At 54.1% G+C, this 24402-nt stretch overlaps 3 protein-coding genes across 3 annotated transcripts; 2 read left to right on the top strand and 1 right to left on the bottom strand.

The window, feature by feature from the left end:
• Positions 1-2421: 2421 nt before the first annotated feature.
• LMH87_003381 (uncharacterized protein) lies at positions 2422-4059 on the top strand (the record flags this gene model as incomplete). The annotated part of the gene is made up of 1 exon (XM_056192389.1): positions 2422-4059. The coding sequence occupies one exon, from the start codon at positions 2422-2424 to the stop codon at positions 4057-4059; it is 1638 nt and encodes a 545-aa protein (XP_056048170.1).
• Positions 4060-4730: 671 nt separating this feature from the next.
• On the top strand, positions 4731-6554 carry LMH87_003380 (uncharacterized protein; the record flags this gene model as incomplete). The annotated part of the gene is made up of 1 exon (XM_056192377.1): positions 4731-6554. The coding sequence occupies one exon, from the start codon at positions 4731-4733 to the stop codon at positions 6552-6554; it is 1824 nt and encodes a 607-aa protein (XP_056048169.1).
• Positions 6555-6712: 158 nt separating this feature from the next.
• On the bottom strand, positions 6713-21256 carry LMH87_003379 (uncharacterized protein; the record flags this gene model as incomplete). Its single annotated transcript, XM_056192366.1, has 7 exons — positions 6713-6865; positions 6933-7449; positions 7656-7693; positions 7737-10788; positions 10846-12655; positions 12761-20241; positions 20304-21256. 7 exons carry the CDS (start codon positions 21254-21256, stop codon positions 6713-6715), a joined length of 14004 nt encoding a protein of 4667 aa, XP_056048168.1.
• Positions 21257-24402: the final 3146 nt, after the last annotated feature.

Here is a 24402-nt window from a genome sequence, read left to right as displayed (position 1 = left end):
AGGACGGATCGGTAGTTACAGTGGTTACAGTTGTTACAGTGGTTACAGTGGCAAGGCAACCAAGCTACAGTGGATAGAGTCGCCCCCGCAGCCCACTGCATCCACTGGACAAGTGAGGCTGGCAGGGAACGGGCATTTCTTACTTGCGGCATGCAGCAAAGTACGGGAGAGAAATCGGTCATGTCCGGAGATGCGTTTGCTGAAGGGCTTAATAGGCCAACTCATTGTTACGCTTCTGTCTTGTCCTATTCGAAGAGGCATTGCGGTGAGGAGGGGCAATGCCATTGTATTATGGGCTAGTGAAGGGTGCAGCGGCGTGTAACTCGTAAATCACGACAGAACGTTTAAAGACCGACTTGAATAAGTGAGGAAGCTTAACTGGGAGCCATGTTGTGTACATCTACTAATACAGAAGCATCGCTAGCCCAACGAGCATCAAACATGCTCGAGTCGTTGCCCTTGAAAACCCTACGGTGCCACGGGTATTGGAGGCCTACCCTACGTGCCCAGCAGACGTAGTTTAATGATGCGCGGCGTCTGCACGGCAGCTGTTCTCAACACGGCATACGGTCCGATCATGTGGTTTCTACCCCGGGCGATGGCTGTCCGTTATCTAGCTGCTGCCGTATCAAAGTACGTCGACTACTGATTGAGCGCAGGCCGGGGTCGGTTCGGCATTGGCCAGGCGCCATCAGCCCGTAAGCCAGCTTGCCAGCCACAATGGCGCCGAGAACATTTTTTTTTCTTTCTATCCATGCAATGCAAGTCGGTAAATGGCGCCACAGGCTGCAGAACAGGTCATGACCAGATCAGAAGCCGGCGGTATTTTTTGTCTCATCACTGTCGATGCCTCTTCAGTACTTACAACCAAGGGCTCCCCGCCTCGGCGCCCCTCCGAACGAGCCCCCCATTTCCCGAAACGGTCACTGACTAGCAAACTGCAGTCCACTTGGTGCAAAGGCCCTTGCTGCAGCTCAGAGAGAGGAAAAAAAGCTAGGGTGAAAAAAAAAAAAACTGGCGGGGGTTGGCGGACAAGCTTGTTGGTGGGCGGCAGCAAAAGACGAACAGAGAAAAAAAAAGGGCAAAATGACATCAGCGACCCGCAGACTGGCTGTCGGCAGCTCCGCCAGCCCCAGCGGGCGCTGTAAAGCGGCTGCCACGGCGCTGTTTGCGTGCGCTGAAGGAATGTGGCCGCAGCCTCAGTGCCTCACTTGCAGGCTGCAGCAGCGCAAAGAACCCCGGCCACAGCGCGGCTACAGCGAGACTACTGGTACTGGACCAGTTGGCAGGCAGAGCTTGCAAAGCTGCTGTGGGCACTGATGCACCCCACCGCTGCGACATGGGCCTGCGTACATGCATGCAGCAACAGCGTCGTATTGAACCAGGTTAGAAAAAATTTACGCTCACTTTGATGGATGGGGAATTTTCAAAAACATTGCTAAGAAATTGCCGACGCCCCCAGCCAGACCATGCAAATGCAAATGCAAATGCAAATGCAGGGCGCTCTCCTCCCCAACCTGCCAGCTGCAAGCCTCCCCAGCAAGGCTGCGGGGCCGGTACGACCTGTCCAACCCCGCCCATCGCGCAAAATCTACACCGTGCATCTGGCCGCAGAATTTGCACAGTGCTGCTACATACATCCCCCATACAATCTCACAGTGCCTACGCTGCCGAGCCAAACTAAACCTCAACGCCCTGCTCCTACGTAATACCTTGTCCCCATCACCACTTTGCACACCACCGCCGCGCCAATGTCGGTGAGACGGCCGCTGCTGCTTCAAGATGCAAACTTGCCAGCCAACCACTATCCGTGCCCTCTGCAGGATCCACCCCGCTGCGCAGCCAACTCGCGTGATCGCAATCATCAATTCCGATGCTCCGCCCCGGCCAATGTCGCTGCCATCATTTTTCTTTGGGCGAGGTGTGTGTGGTGCGGGTGGTGCGGCGGCGCAGTAGCTTCAGGCCGGCCGGAGCCATGAGTAGTAGCGCGGGACCACCCAACCAAAGGGCTTATTATTATTGTATCATCTTCCTTTCTGCGTAAGATGGCGGCCAATATCTTATCTACTGGTCCCTTCCCTCCAATTCTCCAAAAGCCCGTTTCCCCAAACCCTCCTCTCCATCCTTCTTCCCAACCTGCATCCTTTATTCCCACCACACATCACCACAGCTTCTACCTTAGCTGTTGCATCCCGTAGCTACAAGTGACGTTCAATCGCCTACTGCAGCTTCCGTCTTGCTCGCTCCGTGAAGCCGAAACCTGCATACCCGCTCCGGTTCCGGTCAAGCTTTGCCGCTGCTCCACTCAAGCCCGTGTTTCGCTTGCCTTATTACCACTGCAGACTCTGCCACACTGTGACAGGCTCACGATACATCTCTTGCACACATAGTCTTCGTATTTTCCAATAGCAATCGCCCAACATGACGACCCAGGCCCTTCCCGCTTCCGCCGCCACCAACTTTGACTACATCATCGTCGGCGGCGGCACCGCTGGCTGCGTCCTCGCCTCGCGCCTCTCCAGCTACCTCCCCGAGCGCAAGGTCCTCCTCATCGAGGCCGGCCCCTCCGACTTCAACCTCTCCCAGGTCCTCAACCTGCGCGAGTGGCTCTCCCTCCTCGGCGGCGACCTCGACTACGACTATCCCACCACCGAGCAGCCCAACGGCAACTCCCACATCCGCCACTCGCGCGCCAAGGTCCTCGGCGGCTGCTCCTCCCACAACACCCTCATCTCCTTCCGCCCCTTCCGCCACGACCTCGACCGCTGGGTCGCCCAGGGCTGCACCGGCTGGACCTTTGAAAACGTCACCCGCCACATTGACAACCTCCGCAACACCTTCCAGCCCGTCCACGCCCGCCACCGCAACCAGCTCTGCAAGGACTGGGTCAGCGCCTGCTCCACCGCCCTCGACATTCCCGTCCTTGACAACTTCAACTCGGAGATTCGTGAAAAGGGCCAGCTCGTGGACGGCGCCGGCTTCTTCAACATCTCCTACAACCCTGACGACGGCAAGCGCAGCAGCGCCTCGGTCGCCTACATCCACCCCATCCTCCGTGGCGATGAGCGCCGCCCCAACCTCACCGTCCTCACCGAGACCTGGGTCTCCAAGGTCCACGTCGAGAATGACGTTGCCACCGGCGTCGACATTGCTCTCAAGTCTGGCCAGAAGATGACTCTGCGTCCTCGCAAGGAGATTATCCTCTCCGGCGGTGCCGTCGACACCCCCAAGCTGATGCTGCACTCTGGCCTCGGCCCCCGCGCCCAGCTCCAGTCTCTGGGCATCCGCGTCGTCAAGGACCTCCCCGGCGTCGGCGAGAACCTCATCGACCACCCCGAGACCATCATCATGTGGGAGCTCAGCAAGCCTGTCCCTCAAAACCAGACCACCATGGACTCGGACGCCGGCGTCTTCATCCGCCGCGACCCCACCAACGCCGCTGGCAACGACGGCGACGCAGCCGACATCATGATGCACTGCTACCAGATCCCCTTTACCCTCAACACGGAACGTCTGGGCTACCCCCTCATCCCTGACGGCTATGCTTTCTGCATGACCCCCAACATTCCCCGCGCTCGCTCTCGTGGCCGCGTCTACCTCACCTCGGCCGACCCCAACGTCAAGCCCGCCCTCGACTTCCGCTACTTCACCGACCCCGAGGGCTACGACGCCTCCATCCTCGTCGACGGCATCAAGGCCGCCCGCAAGATTGCCGAGGAGGCCCCCTTCAAGAACTGGCTCAAGAAGGAGGTCGCCCCCGGCCCCAAGGTCCAGACCGACGAGGACATTAGCGAGTACGCCCGCCGCGCTGCCCACACCGTCTACCACCCGGCCGGCACCACCAAGATGGGTGACATTGCCAAGGATGAGTTTGCCGTCGTCGACCCCGAGCTCAAGGTCCGCGGCATCAAGAAGCTCCGCATCGCCGATGCTGGTGTCTTCCCCGAGATGCCCTCCATCAACCCCATGCTTACTGTCCTTGCCATTGGCGAGCGCGCTGCTGAGATGATTGCTATGGAGGACGGCTGGAAGCCCGACGCCAACAAGTCTCGCCTGTAAATGCTGTTTTGTACCATTCGGCTCTGAGTTTCCCTAGTAGCACATTTTCGTCTTACTTGGGTATTGCTTTTTTTGGAGGATATGGAAAAAGATGAAAATTATGAAAACAAAAAAATTAGCCTCGCATCGGCCGATGAGCGTGTCCAGCCGCCTGGCCCGCGAGTACGAGTACATGTATATACCAGTCATTGCAGTGTGTCACTTGAACATGAATTCTATTCGATTTAGCTAGCATATTCGAAAGAAATAAGAAAAAAGTCTGTACATTTTGTGATCCTGCGCATTGTGAATTCACTGCGATTCTTCACTTACACCACACCGGACCATTGGCGCTAGTGCATGTTCGGGGAAGCCGGCACGGCCCCTTGCATCCAACTCCGTAAGCTCATGCAGGTGTGAAAATACTACGCTATTAGGCATTTGAAAACTGGCATCTTTTTCTTGCTTTTGGTAGCTTCTGCAACTACAATTCTGCAATCAATCCTGACGGCAGACGTCAGACAGCACGCCGAAATCCTGACATTGGTGAGACGGCCGCTCTCTATCCCCGCGGGAGAGCGACGCCGCGGAGACGACGGATCGGACAGAAGACCACCAAAGCTATCAGATGCGCGCAACACACATGAGACACCGGGCCCAGTATAAGAAGGACGGAACGGGACATCTTCACCATGGCGCCTCAGCCTCCACGGCCATCCTCTCGAGGCGTCCATCCTCACGAACCGCATCGCCGCCGCGGGGGGGTGACGCAGTCGCCCGCCGGCAAAGCGCCGCGTGCGCCTCCCACAACTGCACCTGCGCGCGGCAGCCAAGCCCACGATGCGACCTCCTTCTGGGGCGGGTCCGAGCCCGTGCCGCTGCCCCCGCGCTTCGCCCGGATCAAGCGCGCCATCCTCGCCGGCCACGAGGACGCCCTCGAGGCGAGCTGGGGGCGGCTCCTCGCCGCGCTGCGCCGCGACGCCGAGCACATTGACGGGCTGGGCGCGCACCTCGTCCCGTCGATTGAGTTTGGCGACGTGCTGGCGGGCGGCGACGCGTCGCAGACGGCGGCGCGGTTCCGCCGCGACGTGCAGCGGTACGGCGTGGGCGTGGTGCGCAAGGTGGTGCCGAGGGGGGAGGCCGAGGCGGCGATGGAGGACACGGCGCGGTACGTGCGGGAGCAGGGCTGCGAGTCGGCCGAGGCGATTGACCCGGCGTGTCGCAATCTGTTCTGGTCGCCGGCGCAGGTGGCCATGCGGGCGCACCCGAACGTGCGCAAGGCGCAGAGCTTCATGATGGGGTTGTGGGACGAGGGGGAGGATGAGGGGGAGATTTCCACGCAGCATCCGATTGCGTATGCGGATCGCATCCGCGTATATGGCGGCGGCAGCGGCAGCAGGAGCACCGACGATGCAGCACAGCACCCTGAAAGCGAGCAGCATCCTCCACCAAACGGCAGCAGGGACGCGTCGTCACGAGAGCAGCAGCAGCAGCAGCCCCCGTCGCCCGAGGACTGGATCACGGCGCTGCAGTCCTCGGCCGGCATCACCGCCCAGGTCGACAACGGCTCCCTCGAGCGCTGGGAGCCCGACGGCTACAGCGGCGGCGGCGGCATCTACGCGTCCATTTTCGCCGGCGGCTGGGAGCGGCACGACCCCTGGCGGGGTGCCGCGCGCCGCGCCGCCGCCACGACGGACCTGTACAACGGCCACGGCGCGTGCTCGGTGCTGCGCATGTTCCAGGGCGTGCTGGCGCTGTCCGTCGTCGAGCCGGGCATGATCCGGCTGCTGCCGTCGCCGCGCGCCGCGACGGCGTACTACCTCCTGCGGCCGTTCTTCGCGCCGCTCCGCAGCCTGCCGGGAGACATGGACGCGACCATGACGGCAGAGGAGCGGGAGGAGGCGTGGGAGCGGCACATGGCACCGAGCAACTGGCGCCTCGCGAGGGACCCGGACACGGTGATGCACGGCGCGGTGCCGGGCCACGCGCAGCGCGTCACGGAGCGGTGGCATCCGCACCTCGCGCTGCGGAGGAGCATGATCACCCTGCCGACGCTGCAGGCCGGCGACTACATCCTCTGGCACCCGGACCTGCCCTACCACATCTCACCGAGCGACGGCAGCAGCAGCAGCAGCAGCGTCGCACCACCGCCGCTGCCGGACAGGAGCCTGCGCATGCTGGTGTACATCCCCGCCGCGCCGCTGACGCAGACGAGCGCGCTGTACCTGGCCCGTCAGCGCAAGGCGTTTCGGCGCGGGCAGCCCGGCCCGGACTTTGACGCCAGGAACCGCCCGACGGAGCGTCAGGACGTGGCGGCGGCCGAGGCGCTCATGGAGCGCGTGGGCGGCGTGGATGCGCTGCGGGCCATGGGGCTGGTGGCGTGGGATGTGGTGACGCGGCCATCGAGGGTCGGCGGTGATGAGGAGGAGGAGGAGGAGGAGGAGTTTGGGAAAGCGAGTGGTATCGTGCGGCTGGCGAATAGTATTCTGTTTCCGGAAATGTCACTGTCAGGATGAGGAGTACATTCTAGAATGACATTACAGATGTGAGGTCAAAATGTATATATGTAATGCTAAAAAAATGATGGACAACTTGCGCATAAAGAAGCAAAAATGAAAAAAAAAACGAAATCTAAAAAAATGAGGGAAAAGCAAAACCATCATCGCTAGAATGCTCATGCTAAATGCAACGCTTGGATAGCATTCAACCTCTGCGCAATGTTATGCACCAACTCCTGCGCACCTTGTTCCGTGATGAGTGTCTGCGGTCCAAAAACACCAACGTCAAGCTGGCCATTGCGTACAGCGACTTCAACATCCACAGAGTCCTGCAAAACTTGTCAGTCGTAGCTCCAACACTATAGTCGAAAAGAAGAAGAAGAAAAGGCAACTTACTGGATAAAGATGACGAATTGCATTTTTTGCAATCGACGCATCAGCAACATTGCAATTTGCAGTTTTATCGTCATGTTCGACGGATTCACTCGGCAAAAGCCGCAAAGAAATATCTGCCCTGTCGTCTTCGACAGTCGGCAGCGTCAAAAAGTTGACAAATCTGTCCACCTTAACGCCCGTCCACTGCGCAACCTCCCACAGACCGACCTGCGCGTGCTCCTCGGTCGATATGCGCTGCATGTCGCTGTGTATGCACCGCGCGACCTGCAAGACGTCATCTCCGTCGCGAGCCATGATGCGAAGCGGGACCAAGTTGAGTGTGGGTAGGGTCGTCGGGATGCGATCCTCGGTGCGGTTGGCGAGGTAGAGGCCGAGCACAATGTCTGAGGATGGTGCGTGGGGAATGGAAAGCGCATACGCAGCGAGGATAAGGGACTGCATACTGATGCCATGGGTAGCGGCGAGCGCACCCAGAGTTGTGGTGTTGGAGACGGCGGCTTCTTTGAGCAGCGACGTTCTTGGTCCGGTGGTGTCAGTCTCCGTGGCAGAGTTGCTACATCCTTCGAGGTATTTGGTCCAGAAGGCCTTTCGCACTAAGTGATGCTTGCTTTCGTGTCTGGTAATAACCATGCGCGTCCATTGCCGAATTCCAACTGTGTCGCTTACCGCCGGCGTTCCTTTTACGTGACCAACAAGGGCATCCATGACGGCAGGTAGACTCACTCCATCGTAAAGCGCATGGTGGATGCGTAGCCGCAACACTGTCCCCGACGACTCAAGATTGTGATCTACCTCGAGACGCACAAATGGCTGTATCCCAGCATAAGGGACATCAGGTTTGAGCAAGACTTGAATAAACGGCAGGTCCTGCTCTCCAGTAGCAAAGAGACATGTGCGCAGCATTGATAGCTGCGCCACCACTTGCGCCCACGCATCATAAACGTCTGCGACGGTGTGGGGTCCAGAAAGCTGGTACGTGAATTCTGGGCAGAACATTTTGCCATTGGTGTTTTGCCATGTACTCATCATGTACACCTGCATAGGCAACGCGGGCAGGACATGCGCGACCTGGGCTCTAGAGATACCAGCTTCACTCAAAATGACGTCAACACTGACGTGCTTCGGCGCTGTCCAAGATAATTCCGTCTCGAATGTTTCAGAGATACTGAATGTGCTTGCTTGCTCAGCCATATGCGCGATATTCGTGGCGCGCACCAGTTCCGTCGGCCGCAGGAATACACCCCTCAGTTTCAATAGAGTCGATACTTTGATGGCTGTAATGGAGTCAAGACCCAGATGATAGAGCGTGCTCAAAACATCGATGGATTCTTCTGGAATGTTGGAGACTTGACTCAAGACCTCTCTGATTGTCGTAGACGTGTCATTCCACTCGTAAGAGGTAGTCTCGTTGATTTGGGGGCCTTTATCGTCATCCTCCATCAAAGTAATAGGCGCTGATCCGCAGATTTGGGTGCCTGCCTGCGAAAAGACGACAACATCTTCATCTGTATTTTTCAAGATGTAGCCGAGAACAGCATCCAGCTCCACGAGGATATCTCCTGAAAACTGGCCGTCGTCGGATTGGCCCTGACAAGCCACCGTCCACTCCAAAGCATCTCCACTCGCCGCCGCTTCCACACAGACCGGATAGTCCACGCCCGACGATCCTTGAACGGACTGGAAGAGAGATTCCTGTTTACTTCCCTCGTCAAACCTTTGCAACAGGAACAAGGAATTGAAAAGGTCTTTTCCAGCCATCTTGGCTGCTCTCATGGCCTTGCGGAGTGGAAACATTTGGTACGACCGCAGCTCGCCGAGGTTGTCCTCCATGTACTGCAGGAATGCGCCGACGGATCCGTGCAAAATACATCGGACTGCGATGGTATTCATCGTGGGAAACAAGAGATCTTCGGCGCCGTCAAAGTCGCGCCCCGAGAGGATGGAGCCAAAGACAACGTCGAGCGAGCGCGTTCTGCGTGCGAGGATAATCGCCCAGCAGGCTTGGCAGAGCGCTTGAAGACTAATCTTTTGTTTTCGACAGAAACGACTAATATCACCGAATCCGACGGAGGAAATCGCCTTCAATGTGGAACCATCGGAAGAATCAGGCTCTGATCGGGGTACAATTGTCGGCCGCACGCCTTCAAGATAATTGACCCAGAAGCCCTCCGCCTCAGAGGTGAGGGAACTGACCGACTTGAACAAGAATTGGTCGGGCGATGGTCTGGAGACTGCTTTGCCATGGTAAATCGTTCTCAAATCTTGATGAAGCAGGCCCAGAGACCATCCATCGTACAGAGCGTGCGAAATGGAGAACACAAAGAATGTCTTGTCCCCAACGCTGGCGCGTACAACTCTCGCTAGGTTTTTCTTGGCCGCATCTTGACTGGCGCGGGATTTGTTTTGTTCTTGAATAATCTGAAGCTCGTCCACAGACGTTAGAGCCACAGTTGATATGTCCGGAAAAGTCTTGTAGACTACCTGCGCGTAGACAGCCGGCGCTTGGGGATCGGTAAGCTCCACGAAGCCCGTTCGCAGGATGGGGGATGCGTCAAAGAGTTTGGACCAGGCGGCCTGAAGCTTGAAGACGTCAACACCGGGAGCTACTTCGAGTACTTCATGATTGAAATACCACGTAAAGTCGGAATCCAACATGCCAGATACCATGGCGTCTTGAAGCGGCGTTGTTGGAAGGACATCGTCAAGTTGTGCCTTGTCAAGGCCAGTCGCCTCGACGTATTGGCGGAGCTTGGATTTTGCACCTTGTAGATTGCTGATCTCATCTAACTCATGGACGTTTGTCAATTGTGATAGCGAGCTCGCCAGAGATGCCATCGAGCGTCCTTTCATAATTGCTGATGGGCTGATCACCATATTCTGTCTCTTAAGACGAGCAGAGAGCTGGACCGCGTCGATGCTATCCAGGCCGAGCTCAAGCCAGGTGGTAGAGGGCGCAATGTCAGCATCAGATACACTGGATAGAGCTCCAATTTCTCGCTGCAGAATCTCCGCATTCAGGCCCCAACCCTCTTGTGCATCCTCACTCATCGTTCTCGCCTGCTCCGCTCCCGAGGCATCGAGCTGGGCAATTTCCACTTGAACAGGTATAGATGCATCCTCTTCAATGCTTGCGAGCATGTCTTCAAATATATCCAGTATACCCTCCAACTCTGATTCACTTGTCAAGCCACCCTTCGCGACCACAAGTACCTGAATAGTATCGTCGCATCGTTTTGTGACTTCCAAGGCCAAGGGATAGTCGGGATGCAAACCGCCATCCTCGATATCCCATGGCATGTCATCTTTTGGTGTCGTCTTGTCTTCTATTTGGTAGGCAAAGAGGCTTTCGAATAATGGTTTGCTGTTGGACGACCACTTTTGCAGCTGCTGCAACGGGACATGAGGATCCTCGAGAACCATTCCGTTAAAGTCCTGGCATCGCTGAAGAAGGGACTGCCAAGTCGACGCCGACGAGAATTTGGCAAAGAACGGGAGCGTGTTGAACATTGGCCCGACGGTTTGCTCTATGCCAGGCAGGGCGATCGATCTTCCGGAAATGATGACCCCCGTAGTGGTATTGCCGCGGCTATATTTTTGAAGGGTGGCCGCCCAAGCAGCAAGCAGTAAAGACTGCATGGTGACATTTTTGGATGATCCAATCCGCTCGGTTTTCGAAAGGCCAAGGACTCGAACATTAGTTATCGGGACAACGGTTTTGTTTTCTTGAGACAGAGATATTGAGGCGTCAGACCAGCCATCCAGGTGCTCCATCCACGCCTGTTTGATGTGTTCGTGATTTCTCAGTGGTCCGTGAATGAGGGCGTCTGCGAAAGATGGGCCTGCTTTGACTTTGGAACTATGGTAGAGATTGACAAGCCGGTGCATCATCAGATCGAAGCTTGTGCCATCGTACAAGCCATGGAAAATGTGCAGCACAACCATTTTAACCCTCGCACCAGTGACGAAGGCAACTTTGACGGGTGTATGCAAACGAACAATGTTGTCCGTTATCCATGTCTGTCGCAGCGAGTCAACAACATCGTCAACTTCCTCATCTCCACCAAGACGACGGTCTTCCCATGGTAGGCTGGCTCCCTTGCACGCAACTTGGACATACCCATCAGGGGTATGCAAAAACGTTGTCCGAAGGATAGATTCCTGCTCAAACAGCGAGTTGAATGCGAATTTCAACAATGACACAGAAGTATCGGGCTTCAAGTAAAACTTGAAAGTATTGAAATACGCACCCTCGTCATCTTCAACTGCGGCTCTTGCCAGCATTCCCTGCTGTAGCGGAGAGCATGGGTAAATATACTCAATGGACGCCGGTAAGGTGGACAAGTCTCTGCAGACACGCGCTCTGTATTTGTGCTCAAAAGCTTGGGCTTGCTGTTTGGTTCGCCTCAGCTCTGCTGATGCGTCGTGGAAGGAGTTTGTGGACAGCGCGATGGCGAGGTCTGCCACAATAGGGTTGCGAAGGATGAGTGCTGGTGAGGCAGCAGACATCCCTCTTTCGACCAAAAAGGCGGAGAGTGACAGGGCCGTGATTGAATCGACACCGAGATCAAAGATACTTACAGAATCTTCAACTGCCGTGTCATCCACTTTACAGAATTGTGCCAGCGAGGAGATGAGCTTCTGATAGCTTAAGCTGTCCTTGGACAGGTTGCGCTGCACTGTGGCGGAGCCGAATTTGACCAATTCTTCTTGCGAAAGCTCCAAGAAGAGTTTCCTGAGTTGTTTTGCTTCTGCCTTGTTGTTCGGGGAAAGAGGAATGAATGGCAGCTTCAAGAAATAGGTCGGAACCATGTATCCAGGGAGCTTGTCTCGACAAATATTCCTCGCATCGGTGCTGGCACCACTGCCGTCTTCAACAACAGCTAGCGGCGCGTCGTTCGTTTGACTCTCCACGATAAAAGAGACAAGCACATCTTTTCCACTTGATTTGTGCTTTATGACGAGTGTAGTCACATCGTGGATGTTATTGATAGACCGGATGACATGATCAATCTCACCCAATTCCAATCTCTGGCCGCGCAGTTTCACTTGATCATCGGCCCGACCAAGAAACTCGAAGCATCCGTCGTGCATGATGCGAACCAAGTCCCCGGTCCGATAGACTCTTTCACCAAAGGCTTCCAGGGTCGGAAACTTTGTGTCTGTCAGCTCCGGCCTGTTAAGGTAGCCCTTGCCGACAAGCTTGCCGCTGACGCAAAGCTCTCCCACGGCGCCTCGAAACACGGGAATCTCCGTATCTTTGTGGAAGACATACGACCCTACATTTCGGAATTGTCTGCCGATATTACTAGGTCGGCCATTTTGCGGCACGCGTTGGTAGGTAGTAACACCAATCGTAGCTTCCGTCGGGCCGTAGGCGTTATAAATGACGGCTTTGGACCCCCACGCATCCAAAATTTCTTGTTTCAACTGTTCTCCGCCAGTGATGAAGACGCCGCGACAAAGACCGGGAACTGTGTCGGGGTGAGTGAGTCTGGCCAGACTCGGTGTCAAGTCAATGTGTGTAATGTCGGCATTATTAATGAAGCCGATGAGGTCGTCTAGGATTAAATCCTTCTTCGCGGCAACGACTGTCATTCCAACGGACCAGCTCCAATACTGTTCAAGCACCGACACATCGAAATGCAGCGCCGCAAACTGGAGCCATCGTGAATCGTCTGTCCAGTGGCCCCGAAAGAGGTCTTGAAACGCCATCATGCACTGGACTGTGTTTTCATGAGTAATCTCGCAGCCTTTTGGAGTGCCCGTAGTTCCTGATGTATATAAACAATAGCAAGTACTGCTAGGAGAGAGAGCCCCATTGATCTCACATGAAACTTCTGGGTAGTCTGCGAGAAGGGCATCGTCAATTACAATGACAGGGCAAGGCGCTGCAAAGTCAATGACACTACCATGGCTGGTGAGTAGACAGGGGGCTTGCGAGTCTTGTAGGATAAACTCCTTCCGAGCATTCGGGGCGTTAAAGTCAAGGGCGACAAATGCAGAGCCTGACTTCAAGATGCCCAGGATCGCAAAATACGCTTCAGGGCATTTGTCAAAGTGAACTGCAATGATACTTCCAGCTTCAGTTCGGCTTGACAGCATATTTGCCACCTGGTTACCAATGGAATCGATTTGAGCGAATGTCCATCGATCGCGGATTGGTTTTTTGCCACGGAATCCGCTGACATGCTCCAGTGCGATCTTATTTGGGTTGAGCTTCGCCTGGAGTTCCACAAATTGATGTAAAAGCTCGACAGGCGCATTCATAGTAGGTTCCAAAGGTGCGGATATTGCGAAAATCTGCGGATGGTGTCTGTGTAGATTGTACTGGTGGCCGTCTGGGTTTAGGAGCAGATCTTCTATGGTGGCGTCAAATTGACGCAACAGCATTCTGGCTTGCTCGGAAGGTATAATGTCACTGAAACAAGTGAGTCGAAGGCAAATACTGCCGTCACTGGCGGGTTCGACTTCGAGCGACACCGGAAACTCGGCAGCTGCATCGTCTTGTTTCTGCACCCAGGGTCGCTCGCCAGTCTCACCCTCAATCTTCTGATATGCAACAAGTGTGTCAAAGAGTGGCGTTGCAGGGTGACCCATTTCCTTCTGAATGCGGCTCAGTGGAAGAAACTGATGTTGGTGAATACTGGAGATCGATCGCATCATTTCATCCAAAAGATCTTTGTTTGACCCGACATTCTGAGCAACGACCGGTACAGTTGTCAGGCACGGTACAGGTGTACTGAGGGTGGCTTCACACGTCCTGCCTGAGAATGTGACTCCAAAGACGACTGCTTCCTCTCCGCTGTAGCCTGACAAGAGCCTAGTCCACGACGCCAAGATCGCTGTCTGCACAGAGATCCCCAAGCTCTTCGTCAGTTGGTGCAGATCGGAACTTGTAAGTGCGGAGGGAAGTTCTTCAATGAGTATAACTCTGTTCGTTTCTCTGAGTGGTGTAAGAAGCGGGAAGCGGTTAATTGTTGCCTGATCTCCCAGTTGTCGCCAAAATGCAGAAGCTTCTTCCTGCTCTTCTGCGCTGCGCTGCAACACTCTAGAAAGACCAACACGGACATCCTGCACGGACGGGATTTCTTGACTATTCAAAAGTCTTCCAAAATTGGACAACAGTTCTTGAAGTGAAGTTGCATCATAGAGCGCGTGGTGCATGACCAGATGAACCCGAACCACACCATCCATCATCGCAACCGCCAGCCTCCACGGCGGCAAGTGCAAGGCTGCTTGTATACCCTTTGTTGCATTCTTCTTCCAGCATCTTGGGCTAAACTCGTCATTCTCAATATATACGAATTGTTCGCTCCTCACGCTTCCATATTGAATCATGGCGTAGGCGCAGTCGGTATGACGAACTGGAACAAAGCCAGTCCTGAGCATCGAATGGGCAGCGACCAGCTGCGTCCACTTTTCGACCACTAATGCAGCAGTGATTTTATCGTTCATCTCAAGGGTTATTTCATTGAGATAATGCACTCCATCAGAGGAAACGTAAGCGGAGAGCATAGCGGACTGCATGGGCGTGCAGGGGAGTAATTCGTACCCGTCCTCGGTGATGCTCAGCAAAGGACGCACATCGGTATCAAATGCGGCAAAGTCGTACAGCTTCAGCTCCTTCTTTGGTTGATAGCCGTTGTCAAATATCCGTTTGGCGATCTTCAAGCAGTTCTGACACTCAATAATGTCTGATGCAGAAATGGAGTAATCTTTCTGGCGAAGGAACGCCGCTACTTGAACAGCACTAATACTGTCAAGACCGAGCTTGAACAAACTGGTAGTCCGGTCGATGCGCTGAGCGGGGGCTTGAGATAGTTCAGCCAAAACACCTCGAACAGCAAGCTCTTCTTCGGACCAGGTGGAGTCGCTGCCATCTTTCTCATACTCGTCTTCATTATTTTCGAAGAAGTACAGCTGCCGGAGACGAACTTGATCAAGCAGCGACTCGGGGATATGGCGGTTGTCCAACACTGCATGGGGAGATTCGAGAATTTGTAAGAGTATGTGCTTGAACAGTTCAGCGACCCCTGCGGCCAAGATATTAGGTACCGCAGACATGTCGTAATGCACGTCGAGCACCAGCGTATTGAGATTTGGGCAAGGAGTGACTTCACAGACTAATGGAAGGTCCATGACTCCAGCGTCTTCTTCTAGCGTCCACACATTGACATCCATTTCTTGCAGCGGCTGTTGGACGAGCAGCAGAGCGTCAAAAAGATGCCTTGTCTCAGTCGCCGCAATCTTCTGAACCTGGCGCAAAGGGGTGAACTGGTGCTCGAGCATACGCGTGTTCAGAGCCAGCAAGTTCTTTGCGAGATCAATATTGGACAGCGAAGCTGGCAAATCCTGACGAATAGGCACAGTGTTGAAGCAAGGCGCCACCAGCCTTTCGATTCCTTCGACACCGATTGTTCGCCCATTCATAACGTTGCCAAAGCAAACATCGCTCTTCTGGCTCAAAATCGCCAGCAATCTCGCCATAGTAGCCTGACAGAGAGAGAGAAGAGAAATACCAAGCGACTTTATCTGGTGCTGGGTCTTGTGTAGCGATCTTTCAACAGTGAGTGTATGTGTGACTTGCTGGACAGCCTTTCCGCTGGGCTTGCGGAACAGGAGCGATGGCTGGAAATTTGAAAGCTGCTGCTTCCAGAATATCTTTCCAGTACCGGGCAGTTTCAAAATCTCGGTGATGAATGGACCTTGAGCAACAGGCGGCCGCAGCTGCTCGCCGCGAGCAAGAGCTTCTACCTCACGCCAGAGGCACTCCATCGCTACTCCGTCGTACAGCGCGTGGTGGCAAATGAAAGAGAGGAAGTTGATTTCTCCGTACCTTATCAAAGCCAACGATAGAGGAGGGGTACTTGTATCTAGTGGCTCTGGTACCAGGCCGAGATGCTCCTGGATAGCGCCCTCGAGGGATGGCTGCGTCACTGTAAACTCATGGCATGGAAGCTCCCATTCAGCGAGTGACACTTGCGCGATGGGGTAAGTCGAGCTATTCGTAGACACAAAACACGTTCGCAGAATGCTGTGGCGCTCGCACATGTGCTGCCAGTAGCCTCTCATCTCGTAGGGATCGACATGAAGGCGCAGAAGCGACTTGTTGTAATAATTTGACTTTCCCCGAGACACCATGGCTTCTTGCAGTGGAGAGCATGGTAGAATCTCGACAACGTCTTTGCTTTCCTTTGCAAGCATAGATTTGACGGATTCCAGGAATTTGGCATCAAAATACTCACTTGCAGGGGTGACATTGCCACTTCCTCGGTTAGATTGCAGCTTTCTGGCAAGCTGTGCGACGGTCGGATGCTGTAAAATGGACGAAATAGACACCGTTGTGCTGAGTTCCTTCGTCAGACTTTGAGAAACTTGAATTGCTGAGAGTGAGTCCAGCCCAAGAATCGCGAGTGGCGTCCACCTGCCAATATCGTCGCGGGACACTTTGAGAGAGCTGGCCATCAGCGAGGCAATGGAGTGCTCCACGTCATTCCAGTCTTCATCATCCTCCGTGAACGTATTATGGGCAACTGTCTTCAGGTAGTCTTTCGATAGCAGCGCAAAGGCAGCGTTGATTGCTCGTTTGTCGACCTTTCCACTGGGAGTAAGAGGAATGCGCGAAACGGGGATCAAGTAGGAGGGCACCATGTACGAGGACAGCTTGGTATGCAGCTCTGCAAAGACTTCATCTTTTGTGGCTGTGTCTGCATCCAAGATGCAGAATTCTTCGACGGCCTTGTCCTTGACGTAGAATGTCACCAGCCATTCACCCATGGAGTCTTTCCGTTTCAGCACAAGTGTGACGGCTGCAGTTGCGGAAGATATCCTCGACACAATGCCATTTATCTCTATAGCTTCGATGCGCTGCCCTCGCAACTTGACTTGGTCATCAATGCGGCCCAGAATCACCAGGGATCCATCTGGAAGCATACGGCCAAAGTCTCCTGAGCGATAAAGTCTGCCATAAGCTGAGTGCTGGAAGAACTTTTCCGCAGTCAGGCGCGGCATGTTGAGATAGCCCGTCGCAACTTGATCGCCGCCAAAACAAAATTCACCAGCCCAGCCAATGGGAAGCGTTGAGAAACCCTTTGGCTCCAGAACAGCAACGGAAGTGTTGCCGAAGACAAGTCCAAGATGTTCAATGTAGTCATATGGTGACATCTTCTTGACGGAGCAGATATTCGTCGTTTCCGACGGGCCATAGCCTTGCCACAGAAACTTATTCCATCGTTCATTGACAGCATTAGTCATGGGCTCTCCAGCAGTCACCAAGAATTCGATGCTGGGAACGTTGGATGGATCAATAAGCGATGCAATTGTGGGTGTCAGACTGAGGTGGGTTATTTCGAATTTGCGGATGGTCTCCTCAATGTCCGCAAATAGTACATCATTTGTCGCAGCACACAGACACATACCCTTATGCCATGCGAAAAATATCTCAAAGACCGAGACATCAAATGCCTGCGAGCAGGCTTGCAAGAACTTTGACGTTCCCTTCTTAGCGTCTGGATACTCAATTCCAAGGTAGGTGACGTTGCTAGCAATATTCTTGTGGCTGACAGTGACGCCTTTTGGGGTGCCCGTTGTTCCGGATGTGTAGATGACGTAGGCCGCGTTGCTGTCTTTGATGTGAACCGATGGGTCAGCAGCGGAGTAGTCTTCCATTGACTCTTCATCGATGAGGATTGTTCGGACAGCGGTTGAAAGTGGAACATCTCTCAGAGAATCCTCATCAGCAAGGCAGAGGCGGGACTTTGACTGGCTAAGAATCTCCGATATTCTTACATTTGGTGTCGAAGGTAGCAACGGCAAGTAGCCGCACCCAGCTTTTATGATACCCAGGATGGCCGTGTAGAGGCGTATAGATTTGTTCATGATGATAGGTATGACCTCACCGGAGTGCACCTTCTGACTCAATAGAAAGTGTGCGATGCGATTCGCGTTGCGATTGAGGTCTTTGTATGTGATTGTTGCTGTTTTGAAGGAGGCAGCTGATATTTTCGTAGCAAAAGAAACTGCTAGGCGGTCACCATGCTCAGTCGCTGCTTGTTCCACGACGACAGCAAGGTTATCCAGTCGTGAGTTGCGGTTCATCTTTTCCAGCCCCATATTGTAAGCAGAGATGTCTGCTTTCAATGATCGCGTAGACTCTAATGGCGAATGTGGGCTCTCAATGATAGCTGAGGATAGTAGTCCAACTTGTCTCAGCATTTTCTCCACCAGATCTGACGGAAAATAGTCATCGTGAAAGGTCGCTTGGAGTATGACAGCGCCCTGGACTGGCTGCACTTCGAGCACTAACTTGGTTTCCAGTCTATCAATATGCGCAATCTCCCTGATGACGCTGCTTGTCTGTTTTCGCTGCTCAAGAGACTCTTGGTAGACAAGCAGTACGTCATATAAATGTTCAGCGCCATACATGTTCACAGCTTTCTTGACGGCAAGCTGCGACAGCGTCGAATGCTCCATCATCTGTCGATTGCTCGATGATATGCTATTAACAAGATCATCGATAGTAGCCATACGCTCCATATTGACACGAAGCGGCAATGAGCTGATGCACGGTCCCATGATCCCTTCGACGCCTTTTACCGGAATCGTGCGACCAGAAGTTACAGAGCCTATTACGACGTCCTGCAACCCCAGGATACCACTCCAGACCAGTGCAAGCGCCGCCTGAAATGGTACTTGGGCGCTCCCGGCATATGCGCGATTAGACAAGCTCGGGTGCGAATGTCTGTATGTTCTTGACTGGATTTTCTTGGAAGATAATGTCCGAGGAATAAGTCGAGGAAAGGGGGGCTTGTTCCATCCAAAAAGGTAGTCAGCCCAGAATACTCTGGCTTTTTCGTCGAATTGTTCACATTCCTCTGACAAGGAAAAGGCGAGCACGTCTCGAAATTGGGCCCGTGTCGGTAGCAGCTTCTTGTTGTCGATGGCTCTTGCCAAATCAGACTTCAGAAGGTCCAGAGACCAGCCGTCGTAGATGGCGTGATGGATGTATATTTGGAGGCTGTGCATATTTTCCTCGGCAATTGTGGTGATGTGAATCTGCAATGGGTGTAGTAAACTTGCACTGGATTTATTTGCCGTTGCCAGGCCGCTTCCGCTCGATGTCGTGATGCAATTTGAGTTTATACCATCAAAGATAATAGAATAAAATTCGGACTCATGTTGCAGAAACCCAGTTCTAAGAATCTCATTCTGCCGAACAACTTCGCGGATGGCCCGCCGTACCTCATCAGCAGCCGCTGTCGTAGACAGTTGAAGAACCACAGTATTCCAATACGCCTCAGGGTTGCGCATTGTTTCAGAGAGCATGGCAATTTGCAAATTGGAGCAAGGGAGGACGTCCTGAATTTTGCGATATGAGATTTCGGCCTCGAGTTCTTCAGACTTGATCTCGGCCAGTCTCTTAAGGCAGCTGACCGTCGGCCGAATTTTCTTGCCATTTTCCTCGATCTCATCACATCTTGATATCGAGGAAATGAGGTGCTTGATGTTCTTCAGCCTCAGCAGCGACGCAGCCTGTATATTGTACCCAACATGTCGCAAACTAGAAGAAAGCCCGATCGATGTGAGGGAGTCTAGTCCAGCCCGGGTCAGCTCGGTCTGAAGACTCAGTTGCGACCCAAAATAATCCTGTAGAACCTGCAGTAGCTCAGGCTCTGTAGTCTTTTCGAGGTCGTCGGATTCTGCTATTTGGCTTTTTGCTTGCTCAAATCGCCTCTGAAGTTCTTTTGCGTTGACTTTGCCGCTGGGTAGTCTCGGCAGCTCCTCTGAAAGTACCACTTCGCCAGGTACCATGAATTGCGGCAGCCACTGACTGCAGTTGTCAAGAATATCGCCTTCCGAGACACATTCATCCACGGCACAGAAGAGGACCAAAATTGCGCCAATCACCCTTGCAGTGGCACCGTGGCATCCTCTCGTCTTTAGGGCCGCATGCTCAATTTCTCCCAGCTCAATACGCTGCCCCCGCAGCTTGACCTGCCCATCAGATATACGCCCCGAGCATTCGAGGGTCCCATCCTCATTAAGTTTGGCTTTGTCGCCGGTGCGATATACACGCCCGTATGGTGAGTTGATAAACGCATTGTTCGTTTTTAGCGCATCGTTGTGGTACCCGGACGCAAGCTGGTGTCCACCAACCGCGAGTTCGCCAATGTGTCCCATGGGGAGTACTTCGAATTCGGCTGGGTCAGATCCGTCGGTCACTGGCTTGATGACGAAACAGGATACAGTTTCCAGCGGAGTTCCGATGTTTCCGGTAGATGAGTCTGATTGAAAGTCTCCTTGTAATGTACTGTTGAAACCGCGTTAGCACAGCTACCAAGTATTTTCTTATCGAGGACCTTTTCAGCTTACCAGTGAATCGTTGCCTCCGTCGGGCCATACATTGCCCACAGAATGCTGTTTCTGTCCCCAGAGCTGCCAAACTCTCTCACCACCAGCGGGTTCAGCATCTCTCCAATTGTCAGCAAGAGCTTGAGTTGGGGCGCATTTTCTCTCTTTCGGAGGAGACTTGCTGCCACTGTCGGCGTAAGCTCGCAAGCATCGACGTTCATATGCCGCAGTACAGCGGGAAGGTCGTTCAGTGTTTCTTGCCGGCTAGCGCTGATGAGATTCTGGCCGCGGAAAAGAGGGAAGAAGATCTCAAAGACGGAGACGTCGAAGGTTGGCGCTGCAAATTGAAAGAATCTTGAAAAGCGCGGGATGTGAGGGTCGTGGGCGAGAAGCGCTTGCGTGACAGCAGAATGGGATATCGAGACACCTTTGGGCGTGCCGGTCGACCCCGACGTGTACATTACATAGGCGTAGCTGTCCGGCGTGGGCTGCCGTGTGGTGGCCTGTTGATGCTGGCCAGCGACTTCATAGTTGTCGGAGGCGTGAAGAATGGCGGCTCCTGTATCTGTGGGTATCCTAGAGGACAGCTCTGGACTAGTAATGACAACCTTGGCACCGACATCTTTCAATATGAACTGAACTCTTTCTGCAGGAGCGTCTAAGTTTAAAGGACAGAATGCACCTCCCGCTTTGAGAATAGCTAGCAGCGTGATATATAGATCTGGAGACTGCTGTAGAAGAACAGGTACGATCAGCTGGCCTTGGACAGAGTCGCACGACAGAGAGATTTGAGATGCCAATGCATCAGAAGCTTCGTGGAGTGAATTGTAGGAGAGCTTGGTGATTTCACCTCCGCAGAGGTGCTCCAGCGCAATGTCCTCGCTGGCAGGCCGTACAAGATTGTGTAGTAGTGTTGGTCCAGATGCCCTTTTGGGCGATGGGTTGAGGACCGATAGGCCTGCGGTGCTGTCCATGGTTGCGGCACGCTATTTCGTTCTGGTGTGGTAGTCGGCGGTCAATGAATGATGTCTCGACTTGCGCAAGCTCAAAGCCTGATTGCTTGTTTAAAAGCAGCTGCTTTCATGTGGAGTCTGGGAAAGAAAGTAGTTTCTGCCCGGGTGACTTGTCACAACGCGCAGCCGGCGCATGCCAGGAATAGGGACCGCGGAAAACCGTGAAATTCCACGAAAAAGCCACGTCAAGGTTGGATGGTCTTTACGACGAGGGTAAGCGAACAAATCATGCTATCATCAGCCGTACGGACCACGCAGGCTCGTTCGGCACATCTACCCTGGTAGAGACGGGATCGCAGGGTTACCTCTGGACCTTTCCGTCTGTATTCGGGCAATCGTGCGGGCTCCAGCAAGATGCAGCTAAAAGTGATGAACCAATTAGGAGCTTGGTAAAACAAATATCATTGCGTGATCACAAATGCAAGACAAGCTGTTCGACGGCTGCTGGTCGCATTTTGTGTGGGCCCTTGGATCGATGGCGGCCTGTTAGAGCGAAGGAATTATTCAGCGCTGTGTCGTGATTCGAAGATGGCGCTGCTTCTCGCCGCAAGGGGAATGAATGCTTGACGTAGGCCTGCAGCAAGGGTAGTCATATGCGACCGGCCGTTATGGTTGTTGCAGGCAAAGCGTGCCCGGTTAATAATAGTTGGGCTGAAGAAGTATGCGGAGTGGAAGTGACGGGCGGCACAGTGGCACCTCTGTCTCTCGCGTGGAGCTTCTAAGTTGGTTTAGTGTAAGATGCGAGTTCACGAGCGTGGCTGGGCAGGATCCGCCACATGAGCTGTCTGAGATGCAGATCGAGGGACGGTGCAAGTTAGATTGGCGGCGTTCCTTCCATGCCAGTGCGTCTTCACAAGATGTGCGCGGTGCGAGAAAGGGGGGAGAAGGAAGGCTCAGCCTGGCTGACGGGCAGGTAGATGCGATGAAACCGCTGCAGTTTGTAAGCCTTTCCCGGCAGCTACGCCCGCAGGTACGGCGCACAGCGGCGGTCTTGTCCATGACGAGACGATGCGACCGGGCTAAAGGTAAGAGTGGCTCCGTGCCGTTGCATGCACGGCGCCATTTGTACAGCTAATGCGGAGCTATCGGAGGAGCCAGCCTAAACGCTTTGCGACCACCACTATCAACAGCTCTCCCTCTCGCTCTCTCTCTGACAAGTGACTTGGCGGCATATCAATGCTGCTCGGCCAAACAGGTCAGTGGGACAATACGGTCCTGCACAGACTCCGCTGGCTATTGGAAGTCTGTCCACTAGTTATAACGCAGTACTCCATCAGCTGGATATGCTCCAGGCAGGCGGACGGCCTTGATATTTTTAGTGAGCGCACATCCCCGTCACTAAGCATGCAGGCAAGCAGGCGGCGCGCCATCGCAAGAGAGGGGTCATGCAGGGAGAAGCTCGCAACGAGCCAATCCAAGATAAAGGTTCCACAGCCCCGGCCAGCGGATTTACGTAGCTTGCTGTTGCTTGCTGCACGACTAGTCCACCCCCCTCACAGGGACGCGGCCGAGGGTGGCGGCTCAAAATGCCTCTTGACAGAAAAAGTTCCCAGCGATAGTGTTGTTCCTCGCTCGGCCAGTTTTCCAGTGTCCAGCCCTGGATGGGCGACCACCCTCGGGCAGATGACTTGCTTCTGGTGTGCATACCGAGGAGGAGAAACAAAAGGTGCGAGTGGGCCATTACAACAGCCCGGCAATTGAGAGCAGTGGGTGCAAATCAAGTTCGGTTGTGGAGTATAAAGGCTTGCTCTCCCATCTTGGAAAAAAAACCAAGGCCAAGAAGCAGCGAATGCGCTGAAGAAAAATTTTCACGACGAGGCGGACAGGGGGCCGTGCAGCGACTGAATGGCGGCGGTGGGCAGCCTGTGTGGCCAGGTCTGGATCTTATCAGATCCTTTTTTTATCTGATCATCAGATAAAAATTCGCTCACCCCCCACATGGCGCTGGGAAGACAATATAAGTGCTTTCGCGCCCCTCCCGCCAGAAGCAGAGCCCTAGCTGCTTGGCTTTCGGCACCGAAAATTAGCCTTTTTCCGTGCTCCGTTCGAAAACTTCCTGGCTCTTCAGGCCTGCCTCTGAGTCCCTGAGCTTGTCCAGGTGTGAATACGCCGAGAGGGCGAGCTCGAGCGCCTTCCGGCGGTGCAAAAAGACGCAACCTGGGGAGATCATTAGGTCAGTGGCGGGGAATGACCGTATTACCCAGATCCAAAACAAGCCAACCGAAGCGTCAGTTCCACCCCCCTGTCCTCTCCCATTCGGGCAGCTGAACGGCCCAGGCAAATTCCGCCAAGCAGCACATGTGGATGTTACACTGCATTCGAGCATCCATGTGCTCCGCTTGCTTGCCTGTGCCCGTGATGAGACGCCGTTCTCCGAGCTCTGGCGGAGCGATGAGACTATGTCCGAACAGCGCGCAGGCATGCGGGATCCATTGAACAACCTTGACAACTGCGTCTAGGGTCTGGTCGTAGAGAGCAAAAGACAAAGCACCGCCCTGACAGGTGCAGAACTTACTGGTCCAATGCGACCCTACCTGCAAAATCACAGCGGAGAATTTAGCTCAATGCAGTGATGTTTAAACGTGGCCGCGTGGGGGTGCTGAATGCCGAACAACGGGGCCGCTACTTGTAGTTTTCTGCCCTGTCAACCGGCACTCATGATTCTCACCTAGATGCGTACGCGCCGTAGCTAGAAAGATGGACTAAACCAGCTCCATCAGGTCCATGGGAGGATCCCGGTTACGGCTGAAATCGGCAGACACTGCTGGGAGTATGACATGTTGTTGCGCCCATTCTGCCCGACCGGCATTCCCATTGCCAATCAGTGGCGTCAGTGTAAGAGATCCGAAAATATATATGTAGAGGCTTGCCCCTCCGTGCAAGCGGCTCTGGACCCCTCCTACATCTCTCCCACCTTGCTAGCACCACCTGCCGCAGTCAAGGTGCTTCGGTCCTAGACACACCTTTTTTTATTCCTCTTCCTGTGTAAGACTCTCTCATTCTTTCTTTGCTGGCTTGGCACTCTGGGCAATGGAACATCGCTAACCCTTTTCAAGACAGTGTTTTTTTTTTTCAGCAATTGTCGACCTCGAAATCAGTAAACCACC

Source organism: Akanthomyces muscarius, chromosome 2, assembly GCF_028009165.1.
Source record: "Akanthomyces muscarius strain Ve6 chromosome 2, whole genome shotgun sequence".
Taxonomy (NCBI): Eukaryota; Fungi; Ascomycota; class Sordariomycetes; order Hypocreales; family Cordycipitaceae; genus Akanthomyces; species Akanthomyces muscarius.
The sequence above is the reverse complement of the archived record's forward strand: the minus strand, read 5'-3'. Positions and strand labels throughout refer to the sequence as shown.